General features: G+C 37.8%; 1 protein-coding gene across 13 annotated transcripts in view; it reads right to left on the minus strand.

The window, feature by feature from the left end:
* Nucleotides 1–756: 756 nt before the first annotated feature.
* The window catches only part of LOC107101589 (protein shisa-6 homolog), a 98,954-nt gene continuing 77,260 nt past the window's right edge, over nucleotides 757–22,450 (minus strand). For 2 of the 13 annotated variants that reach the window (XM_015400561.1, XM_015400558.1), the window contains 5 exons: nucleotides 12,810–12,872; nucleotides 9,821–9,841; nucleotides 5,225–5,377; nucleotides 2,987–3,090; nucleotides 757–2,785 (listed from right to left, as the gene is read on the minus strand). In XM_015400561.1, coding sequence (XP_015256047.1) covers nucleotides 1,919–2,785; nucleotides 2,987–3,090; nucleotides 5,225–5,377; nucleotides 9,821–9,841; nucleotides 12,810–12,872 — 1,208 coding nt within the window. In that variant the 3' untranslated portion in view covers nucleotides 757–1,918. The remainder of the gene's footprint in view (nucleotides 2,786–2,986; nucleotides 3,091–5,224; nucleotides 5,378–9,820; nucleotides 9,842–12,809; nucleotides 12,873–22,450) is intronic. The other 11 variants (XM_015400562.1, XM_015400560.1, XM_015400568.1 and 8 more) reach the window with 6 other exon arrangements.

Here is a 22,450-nt window from a genome sequence, read left to right on the forward strand (position 1 = left end):
GCAGTAGCCATTCAAAATTTCCCAAATTTCCTTGATGCCCTTGTCTGGCCCTAGGCTAACCCCTACAATTGCTTTTTAAACATCAATCTTTGTGCTAAAATATTCTTTCTGTCTTGATTTGTGGAGAATAAGATCTAAATAGAAGCGTCATCTCTTGGTCAGAACCTGTAATTCATTGAAAGGGGGGGAGTCAAAGTGAAAAAATATGCTTGCCCGGGAGAAGAAGGGATCACTCCAGTGGCTGGAAGTTGGAGGGGATATTGCTAAAAGCTGCAGGTAAGTGGGCTGCAAATCGGCAGGCATTTGACTGGGAAGGGCCATTTTGAATGGCTGTTACTGTATGCTCTTTTGGTAATTCTGTTTTTGGTTTCATTGATTTAGGAGTCTGAGCAATCCTGGCTTAACTGGATTGCGTAAGCAATGGCACACAGCTTTGGTTTGGGTGTTCCATTTTTCAGGAGAAAGTGTTACTGAGTTTGGTATTTAAAGTTCTGTTTAGAGAAAATCCTCAGTCTCTGTCTAAGAAACTCCTAACACATGTAGTGCAGAATGCATTGTGAATGTAGTATGTGTTTTTATGATAACATTTAGATCAGTCATAATTGGTGAGAGATTCCCCTGTTATAATCACAAAGGCAACCTGTGGTTAATTTCTGTAACCCACTTGCATAATTCACAAACATGTGATCAAAGGTAGCAGGAAATTGTTTAATAAAGACAACAACACAAAAATCTCACTGAGCCATGTTGCATTTTTAGAAAAATATGGATGATTTATTTGACCCTACTTTGACAAATGTTGTACTCCATAACCAAGATAATCCGGTCTTCCTATATTAATGGAATACAGTCTACATCCAAACAAGAACGTGGTATATCTATTGTTAGTAACACATTCATTCACTTCTTGTCCAACCAAGTTGGCAAAGAAACACAGTAATTATCCTGTCAGATATTTGTTAAGTGGGTTTCTATCTTAAACTCACTAAACAGTGATGAGTTATAGTTTTTAAGAATCTATTTAAAACAGACAGTCTAATACAAAGTTCATCCAGTACAGACTTGTCCATAAGACTGCTTCAAGGATAGCTTATTTACAATTGCCTACTGGAAGCAAAAGAAGGGAAAAATAAAATGCCATTGTTTTAAAAACAAAACAAGCTAGCCATCACTATTCAAAGTCAAAGATAGACCAAAACTGAATATTTTCTATTGATTGTGCTTAGTAACCCACAAAACCACTTGGTATTCAGAAATGGAACATCTGTCAGAGGCACCAAATACAAGTGCAGATAACATCCATTTCAGTTTCTTTCATGAGGTTCTCTAGGGCTATGAGTTAGATGGGGCATAAAAATATTCTTTTTATTCATTTATGTTATTTATTTATATATTTATAAAGAGATTACAGGCTCCCTCTTGTTCATTGCCTGTGATGGTGTTGTGTCAAACAACGAAAGTCACGGAGGAATCAGTTTTTGTTTATAACCATGCAAAGCCCTTTAAGATTTGCCAGAAAAGGTCATAGATTTGTGGGACAAAGGGGACTGATCAAGGCTTGAATAGACACAATACGTGTTTCCACTAAAACATATACAGAGGCAGGCTGTAGGCTGTGGACAATTGGATTATCCAGAAACTGGAAGGTATATTAGGCAGGTTAACTTGACAAGACCCAACCTCATCCCTTCCACAACCCTATCTGGCTTCAAATCTTGCTGGGCATGTTTATGCAGTGTACAGTGTAGTTCTTTGTTCCGGTCTCACAGTAAGCTAGTTGATGATCTTGGTCCTGGAATTTTCAGTTAAGGTAAATTAAGTCACTACTTTCTACTCTACAAGGTGGCAAGTTGTGCAAAAAAACCCATGGCCTGGTACAGCATTGATTCTTCCAGCACAGTTCAGGTTAGGGCTACTGTTACACAGTCACTTCAGTCTTGCTGCCTGTGCGGTAGTGCTGTGGCTGTTGTTGCTGCTGGTGGTGCTGTGGGATATAGTGGAGCTGCTCCACAGTGTGAGTTCGTCTAGAGGCAAACACCTGTCTCTTATTTGCTGTCTGATTCATGGCTAACGTGTTGGAATGTACAGCTACCCCAGTTCCCTGTGCCCCGCTGCTGCCACCACTGCCACTGACACCATTGTTCGATGCACTTGGATGCGAGTGCATTTTGGTCATCTTGTAGCGATCCATAAGGGGAGTAGTTGGCGTGAACACATCAGTGTGTGAGATGGCACGAGAAATTGACTTGTCACTACCGTGAAAGCCTCCAGAAATGCTAGTGACCATACCACGCTTCAAGGACATCACCAACTTGTCTGGTGACAGGAGAGGATCTTGAGACAGGAGGCGGTCTTGCGAATACAAGCGGTCTTGTGAGTAGAGGCGTTCTTGAGAGTAATGGCGATCCTTGGAATACAAGTGCTCTTGGGACAGGAGTCGGTCCTTGGAGTACATGCGATCCTTGGAGTACAGGCGATCTTGGGAGGTGTGACGGTCCTGTGGTAGAAGACGCTCCTGGGATCGAAGACGTTCAGCAGACAGAAGCTGCTCATCTGAGAGAATTCGGCCACCATAAGGGGACATGCCCTCAGAGGACATGTTGTATTCCTGGTGTGGACCACTTTGTGGGATCAAGACACGGTCTTGGGACATGGCTCTCTGGACACGACGAGGCCTCTGCCTTTGTTGGGATTGCTGCTGGGAAGACTGCGACTGAGGAGGGGCCTGGGAGATACTGGACTGTGGTGGTTGGCTTTGGAGTTGTTGCTGTGGTTGTTCCCGATGCTGGAGAGCAAAAACATGACTAAGGTAAGATCACTCACAATTTGAGGCACTCTAATTGGAAACTACTGAATGATTAACTATAATGAAGATTTAAAGAAATGAAAGTGTTCGGGCTTAGAGCCAGAACCTACACTTATCACTTCAGAGAATATCACCTAATTTTAAAGACTTTTCTTTTAATTCCAACCCTTGTGCACCCACCTGTTCTTGACTTATTTTGAGAACATGCAAAGGAAGAGTTCCTCTTGCTGCCAGGTCAGGCAGGTGACGCTTACGGGTGTAGTAGTCATCAACTTCTTTATCTGCTACAAAGAAAATCATAATTAAGCAAAGAAAAGAAGGCAAGTGGGGAGGAAAGAGATCCAGGATGTGAAAGAGCAAAAAAAAAAAAAACAGGAAGATGTTTGCACAGGAATGGAAAAAAATTTGATCAAGAGGAAGAGTAAAACATTGCACATATGGCAGAGAGTGATGTTGACAGACCCATCTGTGTTTCACCTTTCCAAGCTCATAACAGGGAATAGAAATAGAGGAATTGCATAGTACATGCTAGGCACACAACATCCACATCCAAGTTTCATCGGGAATGCTACAGTCAGCCCTGGCTGTGGGGAAAATTTTTTAAAGGTCATGAGGAAGTCCATAAACAGGAACAAGCATTAAAGTGACATACATGGAAACATTCGGGCACTTTAAACAAACATGCTGCAATGCTACTTGTTTCAGTGCAAATACAGTACATCCTTGAGAGCTGGAATAGGTCTAATATTCATTAAGAGTTGCCTCTTTCTTTACTTTTGTATGCAGACAAGAAAACATGCATTTAGAGAAAGACCAAAGTGACAAATACTTTCAGAGATAATCAACTTTAGGAAAGAATATAGGATCATGGTCATGCCACACAACATAAATACATGCACAAAAACTCTTTACAGAATTAGAAACATGGTGGGATACATTTACAAAAGTTGGTTCGGACATCTTTTCAAGGAAACTAATCATTATCCATGAATGTCAATAAATGACTGGTTTGCACTTAATTAGAAGTGAACGCAAGCAGAAATAATTTATGAAGAGCTTGTAAATGGCTTTTGTTTGTGATGCTATCTCCTTCAATAATGAGTGCAAAAAGGCTCATGCCACCTGTCCATATCAGATTCAGCCAAAATCCCCTCTGGCAAGCCACAGGCGCCTGCTGCAAATCGATTCATTATGAGAAATAATAAAAACAAGATGTTCCCTTCTCAAGCATAATAGTCAGCACGATCTGGGCAGGGCACTGCAAGCTCATCAACCATATTATCATGGAGTGAATGAATAACTTGTGATGTATACTGTCCAACATGGCAACAGTCTAAATGTTTTTTTCTTCATTTTGATAGCAATTTGCATTAATAAGCAGAAGCATTATTCTCTTTTATTATCTCGACAATAAAACCGCTGCTCTATCTTCCCTCTCGCACAATCCAGCATTAACCGTCAGCATACACAGAGTAGTTAAGCAACAAAAAGAAACAGAAGAGCCTTTTGGCTATTTGCTGCAACAAATAATTTGCTTTGGAAGCAGAAAGAAAGTTAGCAAGACTGAAGGACACTGCCTGAGGGTATTTGTAGACTTTTAACACAGTCTATGTAGTAGGCTTCTGTTGTGTAAATTGAATTAATTTGGTTTTGTTTTAATTTCCATCAAAAGCTGTTATATTTGAAAGCATTTGGTACATGAATATATGATAAGCAGCCCTGAATGCCTCATAACCATTTTTCACTTTGCAGAAAAGGTTCCTGGCAGTTGCTGCTCTGTGTGGCAGTGTGGAGTGAACTCTGACTGGATGAGCTGCGGAGCGTCATCCTTCACTTTGAACACATGCCAGCAATGAAGCTGGACGGTCTTGATGAGATTACACAAGCTTCAAGAAATAGTTCACTTAGAGTATATCGGGAGATGAGACCTCATTACGCAGCAGAAATCCAGCGTAACGCCACTAAATCAATATGAAACAGAGCCGAGCCAGACTTGGCCCAATACGCCACTTAATGCACTTCTTTGCTTTGAGAAAATATGTGGCTGCAGTATTTAAGTGAAGACAAAAAGAAAAAAGGAATGTCTTAGCTTTATAGTTTCTTTGAGATGACTACTTATTTTTCCATGCTCAGAGATGAAAAGGATATATAGCTCATTTAGATTCAAAGTACTCTTGATTTACCTTCATATTTATACAACTGTGATGAGCAAAATAACCTGGGTAATGACTACTTTTGTCAGATATCCTCAAAACAGCCGGGAATTCGCTCTTTGAGATAAACAATATGGTGCTATAGTAGCTTAGGCTCAAGAAACAGGGAAGCGCATATAATACATTTTTTTTATTTGTTTTTTAATCATGCAGGCACCAAGACGGGGATCCTTCTCTTGCATTAGTGCAGTGAACTTGGACCTACTGAGTTTCTTCAGGGATGAGAACCGGCTGAGGTCGGCTTTGACGGCCGCCTCGTAGGAGGGTGGCAGATGTGACAGGCTCTGGAAGGAACGTGAGAAAGACAGGTCGTAGGGCTCCGTCTGCGAGGTCAGGATGCCGCTTATCCGATTGTTCTCTGGAGACACATACGTACATATACAGACACAGAAGAGGAAATATTGGGCAGGCTGGTTTCTTCTGCTCCCCAACCCAAACTCCTTCAAATGACACCTTGCAAGGATGAGACCCCTGGCAATCATCACAGGCGGACCACCTGCTGAAGTGGAGGAAAACAGGAGCAGGCTGATGGAAGAGCTGAAGTTTTAGTTATACGAATGATCCCTGGGGGCAGAGGTGATGAAAAATCTACTAATTTTTTTTAGAAAATGTATTTCTGGATAAATCAGTTGGTAGTGGGGAGGTTAACTTAGGTAATTTAGGACATATATTTTCATATTGTGTAGCGTTATAACCAAAACAGAAATGTATTCAATTTGGAGTATTATGAGATCTATCAACACAAAGTGGTGTGTATCACAGTAGAAGTAAATGGCAGTTTTTTTTCCTTTAGAAATAATTAAAAAAAAAAATCTATACTATAATATTTATTAAAGGGTTATGTTTCCATTAATCAAAGTCCACTTACATGTTAATTAGAAGTAAGTCATATTAAACCCAGATAGGCTGTTGGTGAAAGAGCTTCATGAAGGTCAAAGAACAATAAATAGGTCAAGAAAAAATGATTGAAGACTTGAACTATCCTACAGAAAGGTATTTAACCCATCATGGAAAACTGGAAATAAGAGCCATTACTGTCACCAAGAGTGACAGAATAGAAATGTATAGAAAAAAAAAAATAAATAAGATTCCTAGGTCTTTTTAAAAGGGGCTGAGGGGTTCCACAGCTAATTTCATACATGAATTACTGCCCTTCATGAAAACATAAGAGGAAGACAGCCATTGTTGAAAAAAGGTCTAATTTGTCAATTGGCACAAGCTATGTAGAGAAATGTAAGTTTTGCTTCGGCATGTATTCAGTTATTCGCGTGAAGAACTAACAGTACACACAGTGTCGCCACAGTGAAGCGAAGAGGTGAAAGCATCATAATGCAGTAGTGTTGCTCTTCAAGAGGAAAAAGGAAGCTTATCAGGATGGAAAAAATGATTGGTAGAGTTTAGAACAGGACACAACTATGTGTCACTTCATGACTACAGCCTTCAATGAGTCAATGTGTCAGTAATTCTAAGATGTCCTAAAAATGAAAATATAAAAAAATCACTGTTCAAATGAACTGCTTGTAAATGGCAGAATTTAAAACGCTGCTATGAGACAATAGTAAAAACAAGATGGCCACCTAATGTTTTCACAATAGGAATAACCAATATACTGATAGCTGCGTTTTTAAATATATTATATCACTATTGGTCTAATAAGTATATGGGACCGATATTACCAGCCCATATCTATATTTTATGGATTAAAATCTGGATGGACATATATTTCTATGTAATTACTTGCTTTGTTCATATGACAACGGTAACGAAGCAGGTCTGGATTCTGGGTTTTTAACACTACAGAGAGACAAGGTTAACCCTTTGTTCATTTTTTTAATTGGTCCAATGGGTTTAGAGGTAATAATATTGATGACTATCAGTTATCAGCCTTAACAGCAATATGCATATTGGTCAGATTTTGATATTGGTGCATCACTACCACAAAGACCTGCATATTCAGTGTTCAAAGTTCAAAAACAAAACATGAGGGCGGCATTTAGATTCTTTCCTTTACAGCTCAAGATTTGCTTGCAGCAGCTTTTGTCTAAAAGGTCTTACTGATTAACTTTTTGCTTGATCACAGATGAGTGGGGAGAGTGAGATTGGAGAATATCTAAAGCCGTTTTAACATGTTTCTTTTTATGCGAGTGTTTGTATTTTTGTCATTTTAATGTTTCTCTTTTGATTTGGTGTAAAGATCTTTGACGAAAAGTGCTCTATAATTAAACTCTCATTGTCCTGTCTTGCCAAATCAACACTGTAAATGTAAAATGTAAAAATGTTTAATGTGTATTCATGTGATCAAATTACACTCCAGACTGAAGTCCAATTGACAAATTTAAACGGCTGTTCTGCTGGAACTCTCTATTGATCTGACAGAGCCATCTTACCTGAGCAAACATTTAGTTTGTTGACACGCAACACTAATAGAGAAAATACCTCATAAGAATCTTTTTCTAAATATTATTTAAGATATCTGTGCCATCCACATTTTCGAGATTTCTATTTGTTTAAAACAGGTAAAAGAGAGAAATGAAACTCATGTTTTATATTCCTTCCAGTTTCATTCGTCACTTTGTGCTTGAGCGTCTCATAACACTCCAAAAAAACCAACAAAAAATTGGACGTTTCATGGGAACTGTTATACTTACAAGCCACTGCTTATAAATGAAATTTGCTGAGAAGTGAAAAATGAAACATCTTACAGCTGGCTGTTCTAAGTGTGGTTTTAAAATCTTTGAGCTGTCCTTGGCTCTCTTCATGTTCTTTCTAAAGTCTTGACTTTGAAGCTCTATGGAGCTTCGATACCAAAGTGCCTGTTCTTCAGAGATGCTTGCACATCTAAAACTCCAGCTTTCTTTACATGGTAGGGCACTATAGGTGGAAACATTACACACTCAATGAGTGCTTGCAGTGGCTCGACAGGTGAGGCGGTGGTTTGACTCGAGGAAGCAGTGCTCAGAGAGGGAAACGAGAGGAAGAAAACAAGACAGTACACATAACAGCCTCTGAGTGTTTGAGAGTGACCCTGTTCATGACAGCGCTGTGATGTGATCTGGGACCAGGCAGGGAGCAATGCCCAGACAGACTGCTGTTCAAACGACGTGATATGATTTCAGGAGGACACTCGGGTTGGGCTGCAGGCAGAAGGAGTGTCTGAATGACCTAAGTTTCTGTTATTCTTACTCTACTTTTTATCTCTCTTCCTCACACACATGCATGGACGCAAACATTCAGTCTGTGCCATTTAGCTCCGTCCTCCTCACTCTGTCAATCTTATCTTTCCCACCATGCTACCACCCACTTTTCTTCGCTTCTTAATTCTTTCTTGTCCATCCCGTATTCCCTTCTCTCTCATTGTCTTTCTGGCTGCTTCTCTATCTCACGTCCCCTCTGTTACACGTCTGTCAGAGTACAGAGCTGCTACATGGATGAGGCTCTACAGCCGCCTTCATTGAACGGATAGAAAAAGGGCTTTTTGCAATTTCTGCAAGATGGAAAACATAGGATAAAATGCAGTAGAGATGAAGATGAGGCCACCTGAAAGGGACAAAAGGTTGACTGTAATACAAGAAGGGGAGAAAATCTGGACGGGAAAATTGACAGAATGGGCAGGGGGGATTCAGGAGGGTCACACGACTGCTGGGGGTCCAGGGAACTGCAGGAAATGGGGTCTGAATAATGTAAATGATTTCTGGGTGGAGTGTCTGCAATCCTGCATCAATAAGGAAGAATGGACTGTGGCATGCTGTTAACTTTCAATAGCAAACATGTTTCACTTCTTCATCAAGACAGACACTACAACCACACAGACCTGGCTCAAATAGTTCAAGACTTTGGTGACTTATCAGCTAAGGATAGTGTTCCACAGTGAGGAACTTAAATTTGAGCTTTTCTGCCAACAAATCCAATGAAAAGATTAAAGCTATATATAAAAATCGATGACAAAACTTATTTAGGGCTTAAGTGACAAAGCTGTTAGATTCCTCTGCTCAGTTGAAAGAATTAAAGATATGCAATTTGTTTGCCACAAAACAGATCTGTGTTTGGGCTTAATGTTTGCAAGCAAAACAAGGTTATTCCCATTGGGTAGAGAGGGGGAAGACATAGGGCATAGAGTAAACCCATGGTGGTCATGTCAAGGCCTCTGTACACGGGTCACACGTTTTAACCTCTGTGTATCAATGCATCCCTGTAGGGGAATTCTTAGTTTGCATTAGAGCTTTGAGTGTTCTATGAAACTAAACTTTTAAAACCATTAACTATTGCTGCTTTAAAACATCTGTCTTTCTGTTTCATGTCTCACTCATGAGATATGGTGCACTGCCAGTCAACTGGTTGACTGAAAGGTGGTACACTTTTCTTTTAAGACAAAGAAAATGTATGTCGGGTGTTTGTGTGAGAGTAGAGAGAGGGAGTGAGAGATTTCAGCACAGATATTGCAAAACTGTCATTCTTCATTTTTCACAGTTCCTATTTTGTCCACTAAAAGGAAAAAAATCTTTTTTAGGACTTGTTGGCAGTAAGAAAGAGACAACTTTAAGCCTCAGTGTGGTTTGGACTTTTGCAATTCGATAAAATCATATAATACTGAAACAGTATATTTGAACCCACATGGCAAAACCCTAGAAGTTTCCTGTAGGAGCAGGATCAAACACGCTTTCAAATCTACTTAAATCAGGTCTGACAATACACCAGCAGATATGAAAGAAAGGAAGACAGATTCATGAGGGTTGGATTGTGGAGGATGTGTAATAAAATGGATAAACAGTTATATCAAATCAAATATGTATGTATGACTTACCACGCCTCAATGATCGGTGAGCTACCAAACCCAAGCAAAAACAACAACAACAAAAAAAAAACACAACAAAAAAGATTTCAGAAACATGTTGATGGTAAGAGAAAGAACACACTGCACACAAACCTTCTCCACATTCAGCATGACCAGTGCAGAAAATGCTCCCATAAACAATTATTCTGATGAAATCAGCCTTCGCCTCCAGTGGCTCCACTTCCAGAGCCTGTGCCCATTTTGCCATTTTGTGCTCTGGTTGTGTCAGTAGTGGGCCAGGCAGAGAGAAATGGAACATTGGGTTTTATCTAGAAAATACACTGCATGCTGAAATGCAAAGGATTTCAGCCAGACTGTGATCAAAGTGACTGTGTTAGATATATTGTTGAAATGGATTTTTCATGTTTCCCACAGATCTCCAAGCATTTGTTCCCAATGTGTGGCTTGCTTATCTGGGTGAGTGTGTCTACACCATATGGTCAATTATGTTAACAAAAGAAAGAAACATTCCGGCTGCAAACGTCATGCACATGCAATGCTACATATTTTGAATATCTATTTTAATTGGAAAGTGAAAAAAATTACAAAATGTGTGTAAATTAATTATTTAGAAGTAGGAAAATTATATCTAGCCTTTTCACTCTTTGCTATTTTTTCCTGCTTCTTTAAATATGCAACCCCCACAATAATGATATAGATTGACAGCTGGATGATGTCAGAACAAAAAAAAATATGTTTATGGAGTTGCCTCATTGGCCACTATTAGCTTTAGGTGATAACTTTGGTTATTTTGTAGAGCAGCAAAGGAAAATGGAGTCCACAAAGTCTGTCATCCCACCATTGGATGACCTGGAAAGAATATTATGGTATTTATCTTACGGAACAGAAGAAATGGAGGCTTAATCGTGTTCAGTGTAAAAATGGACATGACCATGAGTTGCGAAAACACCAGGATTTAATCTTTGGCCTTGTAAAAGTATTCACACCCATGCAACATGACCGTTTTATTTTTTTATTTTTTTATCTTTTTTGTAGAAGAAGTCTGCACAACCCACTTTTAACCTCTTGAAACCCATCTGGGCGTTGGCACCTAGGTGGATGTATTTCTTAAGGGATGACTTATAAAAGGTATTTGTGAAGAGGTCCCTTTCAAACTTCTGTGATTTGATAAAAACTATAATTTTAACACTGGCTCTATATTTAAGGGTGGCAGCTCTAAGATGAACTTCCACCCTTTTCTTGGATCCTATGCACCCTATAACAGGTGTTCTTCAGGAATCTCCGTGTCCAGCTGCATCATCTGCCATGACCATCTTCTCTTCTCTTGTGAAGAGAAGTATTGCCACAGCCATATTTTGACAATACAATATTTCCCCATATGAAACCAGTGTTCAGTTGTATCCAAGGTGAGCCACACAGAGGGCTTTGCATGGAAGCAAGAAAGTTCAGTCGAGTCTCATATGAAAAAAAAAGAACTATTATCTGCATGTTTGACGGTCTATAACATTGCTTGAAGCAAAAATGCAGATGGGACGCATCAGAACCCCCTAACGACCATTAACCTCCCAGGTGAACTCCGTGGCCAATCCATTAGGAGGGAACAAAGCATCTTTTTGTTCCCCCACGTAATTCTTTGTTACATCTACAGTATATTTATCTTAGTGCTGTTCAACACTATTTAGAAATTAAGAAGAATATTGGATAAGAAACCTTTGCATACACTGAACCTTTCAAGCTTGACCTTGACCTGGACAACTGAAAATCTTCACAGATTTGCAGATGGAAATTTTTATGGCTTTCTGTCATCACTGGCTTTTTCTTTAGTCCCATACAGGCCCAATCTGTGCAAAACATTGTTGCTAAATGCGGGTTCACATGGCAATATTGTAAACCTGTCAGGTGATTTTCAAAACGCAACAGACCTTACACCTGACAATAAATGATAAGGATTTAACAGTTCTGGTCAAAAGATGTGTTGTCTCCAACCACAAGACAAATGAATCACACCACACACAAATCCATTTAACCCAACTGTCAGACAGGAACTCTTGCTAAACCTCTCAAGAGCAGACGTGATGCTGGAGTGAACAAGCATGCAATGACCCAAGTATGTGGACTCATTTCATAAGAGAAAAACAAAAATATAAAGAACAAACTTTGAGACATAATGAGCTGGGACTGTATTGCTCTCTATGATTTGGAGGTAAATAGTTTTTTTGCCTGTAGGTTGCTGTAATAGAAGGGGACTTGCCCAGTTGCCCTCAGTGAATACCACATACAATAGGATAATGGGTAAAGACATTCCAATATGTTGGATTTCCCAGAGTTGCGTTTACACAGTCCTGACATTCATCTGAGCAGAGCCGATACATCTTACCACTTCAAACATGTGTGAATCCCTCTTAACAGATTCTGCTGTTCCTCTTCTAAGCTGCTCCTCTAAATAATGCTTTCCTTGCCTTGCCTGTTACCTAAATGGTAATAGGCAACCAGCTGACCCAGACAAACTTTAAAAGGCTTTGTCTTGCAGGGTTTTCCACTGTGCCATATTTAACACTATTACCGTGTCATACTTTAAAGGTGCTCTGATAGATGCTTAGAGTTTAGATAATTACTCTATGACCTAAACCTAACCCTGCTTTATCTCTGGCCAATCTGATGGGTTCTTTGGTGTTAGTGATAAACCTCTACAGCCTTTAAACCACTGTGATTTTGAGGTGAATTCGACTCAATGGATCAATTTGGATCACTTTTCCAACATGTCTATCAAGTAAAATTTTGATAATGGTTAGTAACTGTTATGTGACAAAAAGTAAAAGAAAGCCAGAGGTATGTGAATACTTTTTCAGGGACTGTATATGCAGTGAATTGAAAGGAGGACCATGTCAGTGGGTTTGTCACTCATCCATCTCAAGTAATGAAGGAATGACTGTCAGACACAAAGCTAATCCTTGAAGTCACTTTAAGATTCCCCTCCGCTCCCTGTAGTTTTTCTTACCATTCTTAGGTGTGCGTGTCGGGCTACCTAGAGCCACATGGTTATAGTTGTGTTGGTGGGTACCTGCAATGACAAAAAGCAATGAAATACCTTGAATGTCCACAAGGAACTCAGTGTGTCAAAGTGTAAATAGACAGCGGTGTGAGAGAAGGCATTTGTAATCCACAAAAATGTTGACTTTTAATGGCACTTTTTTTGTGTGTTGAATGATGCAAGGATTTTAAACTAAAAATGGAACCAAGGTCTAATTGGTTTCCTTTGTAAGATAGGTAAAATAAGCTTTTAATTACTAAATTAACAGAAAGGGGTAGAGGATGGAATGGAGTACAAATTGGGGATAAATGAAGCCTGCTGGACTCATATCAAATAGAGTCCAGAAAAGAAAAGCCAACACCAAATACATTAGGGAAGCAGAAAATGCATAAAGCAGGACCCGTATGCAATATTTATTACATCCAGTCCTGGAACACACAGGCAAATTTTATTATTTAAGAGTAAGTCATGCACAGCAACCGCTTGAATCGACGCAGTCCCATTAAAAACGATAATATATATGCAGAGCGGCCAGCAAAAGAACCGGACAGAAGATTAATGAAACAGGAAAACATGCTGACCAGTCTGAGAAATAGAGACTATATTTTATATTTGTGCATCTACTACTGAATAAAACACCAGCATTTATTGCAAATTTGCTTCACATAGTCAACAACCATTTGAGGTAACCAAGTTTAGATCCATCAGCATTTATATATTTCCTAAGTTATTTGGTGGGGGTTTTAGGAGCAACACTACAACCTGAGTATAATGCAGAGTCTGGTTGGTTCTGAAAGGCAAGGCAAGTTTATTCATATTGCATATGTCAGCGGCAAAACATTCAAAGTGCTGTACATGAGGAAAAAAATAAAATTCTAGTGGAATAGAGGCAACACAAGCAGTTAAAGAAAATAAATGTAGCACATTCAACGAGAGGGTTATATAAAAAAAAGATTAGTTGATTAAGAACATGGAATAAAAGTTAGACTGATAACATAACTAATGCTTAGAAAGCACAGTCAAAGGACACACTCTAAAAAAAACATGTTTTTATGTCAATTTGAAGCAACTGAGGGTTTCAGCACTTTTGAGAGTTTATTCTAGATTTGTGGGGCATAAGAATTAAAGGTGCTTCTTCATCTTTTGGTCTGTTCTAGATATGCAAAATACATGACAGTTCATACCTGGTGACATTGTGATGTAAAGGTATGTGTCATCTGCATAGTTATGGTAGCTGATATTGCTATTTAGATCACCTTTAGTGGAAACATGTAGATATTAAACAGCAGGGGCCCTAAGATGGACCCTTAGGGAACAACTCATGGGAGGTTTGTTTGGTGTGTGTTGTAATGTCACCTACACTGCAAAAAGAATCTAGAAATAAGTAAATATTTCTTAGATTAAGTGGATTCACCCTTAATTTGAGAAGGTAAATAAGATGTTTTGTTAAAGGAATGCGCATTTCTATTCTTAAAGTAAGATATTTAGATAATACGCACTTAAAATAATAGATTTTTTTTTCTTATTTTAAATGTAAATTATCTTGTTCCATTGGTAAAGTGTCTCACTTACCTCCTCAATTCAAGAAAAATGCACTTAAATGAAGAAACAATTGCTCATTTAGATTTCAGTTTTTTGTAGTAAACTGACACAAAACAGGCGCTGTCCTTCAAGAAGGAACTTAAACCAGTCTAGTCCTGTACCAGAAAGGCTGAGCCAGTTTTCCAAGTGCTCTAGTAAAATGGACCAAGCAACAGCGTTGAATGCTGCACTAAGGCCCAATTATACCAACACTTTGTTTTCATTCAGTAACTCAAATCAAAATTTGAAAACTAAATAATGTAAGTATTCTGAATTGTTATTATTCCTGTGTTAACAAAAAAAACAAAAAAACACCTTTGATTATTTCGAGATAGTACAACACAGCTTAAAGGCAGATTTTCGCTATGAACTGATCAGATATACAAATCCTTTTACTTTTAAATATCTAAATGTCTTTTATCTAGGACACTGTCAAAACGATCCAGAAATAAGTAAAAAATTCTTAAATCAAGTGTATTTACTCATAATATGAGTAGGTAAATAAAATGATTTACCAATGGAATGAGTATTTTTATCTTAAAATAAGATAATTAGATAATATGTGCTTCAAATAAGACAATACAAATGTTTTTTTTTTTCTTATTTTAATTGTAAATTGTCTTCCATTTGCCAAAGGGTCTCACTTACTTCCTCAATTCAAGAAATAAAATACTTATTTCAATTTCAACTTTTTGCAGTGCTTTAACTGTGAAATAAGACACAGGTGATAACAGGTAGACTTCATACATGTATATAAAAAATTCATATTCAAATGCTTTAACCAGAAAACCAATAAATATAATTCAGCAAACAAAGGGGAACAAAGAAACACAGAAGCAGTGACTGTACAGAGCCCAGCAAACTTCCAAAGTGACATCTCTTAGAATTTTTATGACAGACGGCTATTTTCAACACAGGCTGTCACTATCATGCCATCAGGCTTCATGTGGTAACCCTGTGAGCCACATTGTTCTGTTATGTATTGTGATGGAAATAAATGTGAAGCCTGGACCCAAAGAATCACACTTAAGAAGTCAGTGGAAATGATAGAGGAAATTTCATTTAACACAAAAGCTTTCTCATTCCCAGAGAGTCCAGGCTCATTCAAACAAGCAGCGTACCTTGAACACATACATACGTTTCTTACCATTATGCAGCTGCAACAAAATGCTATTCACAAAGTCACACATACAACCATTTGCACATTTTCACCCAAAATAATACTTGTTTGTAGATTTGTGGATGCATCAGTCCTCCTGTGTGTGACAGCTGACAACACTGATCTATGGAAAGTTTCTACAATAGTCCACAACCTCTTCTACTACTAAGTTGTAAGCTTCAGTAAAAGAAAAAAAGTCTAACCATATCATCAGATATACTATTCAATCCAACTTTATTCATAAAGCACTTTGAACTGCTTTAAACCATTTGTTATTGCTGTTCAAAAAACACAAATAGGAAAATCAGTAAAATGTGGCATAAAACATCAACATCCTTTGGAGCGTTAAAACCCGAGTACAAGAGAATAATGTTAAAAATGATTATCTTTTATAAATGAAATTATTTTAAATGAATCAATAAAATTCACCAGAAATCAGTGAAGTGAGCTTCAAACCAGGAAGATATGTTTAAATAATATGTTTAAGTGAAAATATGTTGTAGTCTTGGTTTAAGCTTGTGTTAGAGTAACTTTTTTTTATCATATTTACATAACCTCTGGGTTCCACCAGACCATCTATTTAAAATACATCTGCAATAGAACTATCTTAAATCACCAAAAACAAAAAACTGTAAAATAAATTTCAAGTTTTCAAGAGCCATTATTATAATCCTGTGTTTGAAATACATTTACCAGGTTAAAAACAGATCATTGTGGCACAATTTCCCACATCGATGCGAAACATCTGGTCCTAATTGTTATAATGCGATTGATTTCATTTACCCATAGTGTTCTGGGTCCTTAAAGGTATAGTGCAGGATGTTCTTTTTCCAGGTGGATCATCAAAATAAGTGGCCCTCCTAATTGTCAATCATTCTGGTGATATGTTTACCTAAGGTCGTCCTACGTGCTCCTCCCCATTTTCACTTACTGGTGGTGAGACTGACATAGTGGAAAAATTGCAAATCCTCTTTTGTATGAGGATTAGCTTGTATGAGCGATGCAAACAGCAATTTTTAAACAGAGCGTGCACGAGGAGAAATGGCCTCCTACATGCTCTCGCACGCATTTCATAGACGTTCCCTCTCAGGAGCGGGTGCAGGGTTGTCCATGTGCATTTTATTTTTAAAGAGGAGAGGGCGGGTCTTTTAAAAAATTCTCGAAAATCCTCCACTATACCTTTAAGTCCAAAAGTGCCTTCTCTTTGTGTATGCTTCTATCGAATCTTTCTTCAAGTATATTACTGCACTTTCATTAGATTAGGGTTTTGTAACACCACACTGGAATAAATACATTAAAAAATATAGTTATCTGTTAATCCATCATATCATTTCCTATGTTTGCTTAGTCCTGTGCAGGCCATTGAGAGGCTACTATATATTTCCAGTGATCAATGTGTGGGCAATGTAAGACAACTTGGAAATATCTCCAGTCTATTACTAGGGCAACATAGAGATAGACACACAAGAGCTATGCACACACCATATATAAAACAAATGAGGGAGTAAGATTATTTTCTTAAAGTTCGGCCTAGTAATACAAAAAAAAACAAAAAAAACCAATTGGACTTTTTAGAAATTAAACCAATAATGTCTTTTCATGTGTTTGTGTCCTGACATATCAATTAGGAGAGTAGTTTTAGTTTCAAACCACAAAATCAAGAGTTTCAGCTAATCATCCACCCTCCCACTGAGCAGAAGTGGTTTTTGCAGATGACAGGAGATGTGATGCACTGGCACGGTGCTGGGCTAGGCACTGCACTGTGGAGGTGCTTTTTTTGAAAGATGGGACCTTTACTGAGCCCATTGTACTGGGAAAGATGATGAATGATAGCCATTCTCAGCAGCGTGTGTGTCTGTGTGTGTGCGCGCGTACATATATATAGCTTTGTGTGTCACGTGTAAAGAGGAGGCAGCTGAAGATTGAGACTCCGTCATAGTAATGCCGTCGCGACACGTTCTTTTGCTGTCTGCTGCTGTTCCTGTTTAAAAATGCATTAGAGCCAACTGGTGAAGCATCAATTTACATCTGTCACAGAAGTGAAGGAGGAGAGCGAGGCAAGATGCTTTCACATCATAGCTCTCGATATTTGCTCAGGCTATGAAGATAGATGGCATGTGTCTTGTCTGTGTTCCTCCTTTCTCTTTACTCATATCACTGCTCAACAGTCACTCTCACTGCAGATATTACTCAAGGGTGGTAAATCCACAGACATCTGAGACACTTTCTGCAGAATATATTGAATTATTATGATCATGATATAAATGGCTGTTTAGTGTCGGAACTAGAGCAATCCAAGCTGTAGCCAGATGGGAAAGGACATTTCATTGGGAGATGTCCACTGTTGAACTGAAGCTTTGAAATCGATTGGAAATTCTGTTGAATGGGCAGAGACCATATAGAAAACATTTATTTATTTGTTATTTTTGTCCGACAGTTTCACCGAACTAAACAACAGGAAGCCTTTTTTGCTAGTGTATTGACTATTTTATTTTTATATAATGTATGATATTGGATTATTGGAAGAATTCAAATCCAGGGTCAACTCATTGGATGTGAACTGCATGACCAATCAATCAATAGATCAATCAATCAATAAAGAATGAAGATTATCAGGTATGTCATTCTAATTCCCGTTGGATATCAGAACCATTTATCCAAATTTCTATAATGACACTTTAGCGTTGATGTTCTATTCAGACATCAGTCTGTTATTCCAAGCCTTTTGATTAAAAAACAGCATTAACATCTTATGCTTGACAGAATCAACTATTAATAGTTGTAAAACTTTTTATGATTAACTTTACTTAATCAAAAATACCAACAGCCATGGAACCAACAGAAACACATTTCTGCAGATGCTTCAGATGTTATCATCGCATTAAATGGGCGTTATTAGTGGTTATCAGTCCAATAGACTTTCTTCAGATTGTGCTTCCTACCAACCAGTAGGCTCAGTAGGTTGTTATCACTGAATGAATCCTAACCCTAACCCTAATTTAATTTTTTTTTTTTTGCCTGTGGAATTATTTAATAATTCTGTTTAATCTGAACATTATGTCATTAGTTCTTCATTGCAAAAAAAATTTTGCATGTCACTCATATTACAGAAAACAAAAAATTTCAAACTGTAGTTTGTTTTTAAATGCCACATTAATTTGTATGACAGATACCTGGAATCTATTCAAAGTAAAGCTTTAAAACGCAGTTTAAAAAATAAATACATTGTAAATAAAGAAGATACAAAGAAGAAAGTAAATTGTTAATAAAACTTACGGTTTTAGATGTAGCCAAAGTAGCACTTATCAGGGATAAGCTGCATATTATCAGCCATAGGAAGACTAGTCGAAGGTAGAGGAGGTAGGGACTAAAGCCAGTCTATGGTAAATGGGAAATGGCCTGTAATTTTTCAAGTCAAGAGACTTGACCAAAGTGCTTTATACTACATTCATTAATTCACCCATTCATGCAAACGCTGATGGTGGCAAGCTACATTGTAGCCACAGCTTCGCTGGGGCTCACTAACAGAAGAGAGGCTGCCATATACATGCACCATTGGGTCCTCTGACCACCACTAGTAGGCAGGTGAAGTGTCTTGCCCAAAGACACAACAACATTGATAGCTGAAGACAGGGATTGAACCATTAACCCTTCAGGTGCAGGGCAAACCCTTGCCCCAATCTATGGGACTGATAACCACTAATATTGGCCATTTAATGGTTGATCGCTTTTCTGCCATCAACCATTTCTGTAGATTAAGGTTCACATCCAAACCGTGGATTTAAATATCAATAAAAAATAAAAATAAAAAGGAATATTAGCCAAACAAGAAGTTAGAACTATGCTGCATGGTGATGCAGTTGGTAGCAATGTGGATTTGCAGCACTGAGATCCTGGGTGAGAATCCTGGCCTCTGGCCTTTTGCTGCTGCCTGTCATGCATGGGTGGGTTCTATCACATTCATGCTTGTCTGTTCTGTGTGTTTTGGTGTTGCCCTGAGTGGCAAGCATGTACCAATAATTGCTGAAGATAGGAACTGCAAGTAAAAAGTATATGACTAATAGATCAAATAAGTAACTTACTTGATGATGATGATGGTGATGAGGATGATGATGATGATGATGATGAATACTAAAAAAACAACAACTCTATTGTGAGCTTTCAGGCTTTAAAAAGTTCATCTGAGGATTGAACAGCAATTTGAATTCAAAACGGAAACTGAATAGTAAGTGCGCAAGGAGGAAACGTGTACTTTAACGCTTCTGCAATGGCGCCCTTAATGACCAACTTCTGATTAATTTAAGCAGCTGCCTGGCTCTAGAAAAAAAATAATAGAGCTAATCAGTTCGAAACAGGAGCAGGCTGAGCTGTAATGAGGACATGACAGTTAAATCCTAAGTGAGACGGAAATGAATACCTGCTCTGAGTTTGCCATATTATGGTTATATGTGTTAATGAGAATCTAGACAGCTATGGATGTTCAAAATTATTTCAAAACCTACACAAACAGCTTGAAAAACACACAGCAGAGAATTATTGTCATTTGAGATGCTGCTGGCACTTCTGATATAGAAAGTAATTTGTATATTTCTGAGTGAAATAAATAAAACTAATTTGACAAAATGAGGGACTTCTAGCATGTTATAAATCACAATATTCTCGTCATAATCAAACTGTCATAATTGTTCTATTATTAGTTATTGAAAAAGTGCTTATCAATGTTAAGCTCCTAAGAATGGCCTTATTTATTATTGGTTTTTATTGTTATTTATCTATATTTCCCTTTTCTGAGTGTGTTTTCATCTCAACTCTTGGACCTGTTTGCTTCACACTTAGGCACATGGAGTAGAGGTCAAGCTCCTGTCTTTGCAATAGGGAGAACCGTTGGAAAACCCATGATAAGACTGCTAAAAGAAAGGTAGAAAAAGTTTTAACATTCTGGAGTGGTGGTGCTCTGTTCCACTGTGCTGTCACAGATTCGCAAACATGACCTTCATGGAGAAAAAGATCAGCAGCAGCAGTAGCAACACTTTCTCTGCCTTTTAAAAGCAACAGCCAATGTCTAAGATACCAAAATGAAAACCGGATCTTTCAATTGATATGTTGACAGCTGATTATTTTAGATTTCAAACTCAGCGTAAATGAAATGGTTATATGGTCACTTTTGGATCAAAGCTGTGTGAACATAGTTGTCTATAGCTGTATTTCACCTGGTTGTCAGCTGCAGGGGAAAAAAAAAGGAGTTTGTTGGAATAAATTAAAGCTGGATCGGGAAATGCATAAATGCAGACTTTATAATAATAAAAAAAAACTTTATTTGGTTTTAAAATGTATACAATTTCAATTAAGGTGGTGATGGTTCCATTTCCTGTTTTAGCTACTATGTATTTAGTAGCTACCCAGCGTTGCTTTTATAAAGATACCTTTACTTATCAGTGAGGTTTTTTAGCTCCTGAATAATCAATAAATAAACTTTCACCAGTATTTGCACTGTTGAATACTGTCTGTAGACCAAAACAAGATGCGTGTCAAGCTATTGTTTTCTTTATCTGTACTCGAGCTGCAGCTCAGCCCTGACATCCCCAAAGCAGCACAGTATCTCACAGGAGCATGCATATTTTAGACATAAGTAAGTTATGAATTTATAGTGCTGTTAAAAAGCTAACTTTATTTTGGAAAATAATAATCTAGAGTTGAACCTTTTCATCCGTTCAGCCATATTGCTCCTTTGCTGTCCTCTATGGCCTAAGGGGGGGCTAAGCCCTGAGTAGCAGCTATTTACATGGATGTACATGCATGCGTGGCCAGCCTGGCTTGTTAACAGTAAACTGGACAACAGCAGATAGTGTGTGATGTCACACCATATTCCATCTAAAAGATACCACTAGTCCCTGATTTCGCTATTTTTAGTTCTGTTTGAATTATTGCTTACTGCCCTTTTACTATTTTTCTCCCTGAGGCTATATAGTTGTATTGATTAAACACATCACAATACACACACAGTCACACACACAAAAAAAAATCTAAATAAATATTTGGATGTTTTACAAAGGTGAAATTGGCTGGAAAGCATTTGATATTACTGTACAAGAATATTAAGCATTTTCAATAACAGGCTGTTTCAATGAATCCTGTTTTATGTAAAAATCTTCAAATGTTTTCTAAACTCTAAGGATACCTGAAATAAACATTCAAACATTCAAAGGTAAACTGAAAAAAAGAAACATTTTGTTGCTCTTTTCACATTTCCTCTCATTTACTGACAAGGTATCTTTTTTTCTCAGTCAAAAGGGAAAAAAAGACTTATATGGATGCTTTTAGATGTTGTAGAAAACATGGTTTTCCTCTAAATACCAGCTGACATCTTTTTCCTTCCTCTAACTTTAAACAACCTTTTAGGAAATAGCCTCCATACTGGAGATATGTTCTGTCAATTGAACTGATGTAGCTTTATGGTTACTATTCTGCACCGTATTGCAATAACTATCTGTAAAATTAAAGTGGGGCTACTTCAATTGATCTGAGAGAATCCAGTTTTTAATGGAAGCAAGAAACTGCAGGCAAAGATTCGATTGAAAGTGACTTTTAGATTCAGGTTGCATAGAATATAGGAAACCTTCAAACATGGAACCAGTAAACAAGTAAATGAAAAATCTCTGCTTTGATTTTAGAAACTGCAGTGATGTAGCTGTTCTGAACTGGGTGTATATTTTATTCAGTTTTTCCCTAACCTAAGACTTTTCATTATCGACAATCAAGGCGAAACTTAGATTAGATTTTACAGCATCACTTTCTTACAATGCAGTAAGCTCTCTCTGTTTGAATGTAGAGTTAAAGAACAGAAACACAATTAGGCTATTTTCTTAAT

This window comes from Cyprinodon variegatus, unplaced genomic scaffold, assembly GCF_000732505.1.
Source record: "Cyprinodon variegatus isolate N-32 unplaced genomic scaffold, C_variegatus-1.0 Scaffold1118, whole genome shotgun sequence".
In the NCBI taxonomy this organism is placed as follows: domain Eukaryota; kingdom Metazoa; phylum Chordata; class Actinopteri; order Cyprinodontiformes; family Cyprinodontidae; genus Cyprinodon; species Cyprinodon variegatus.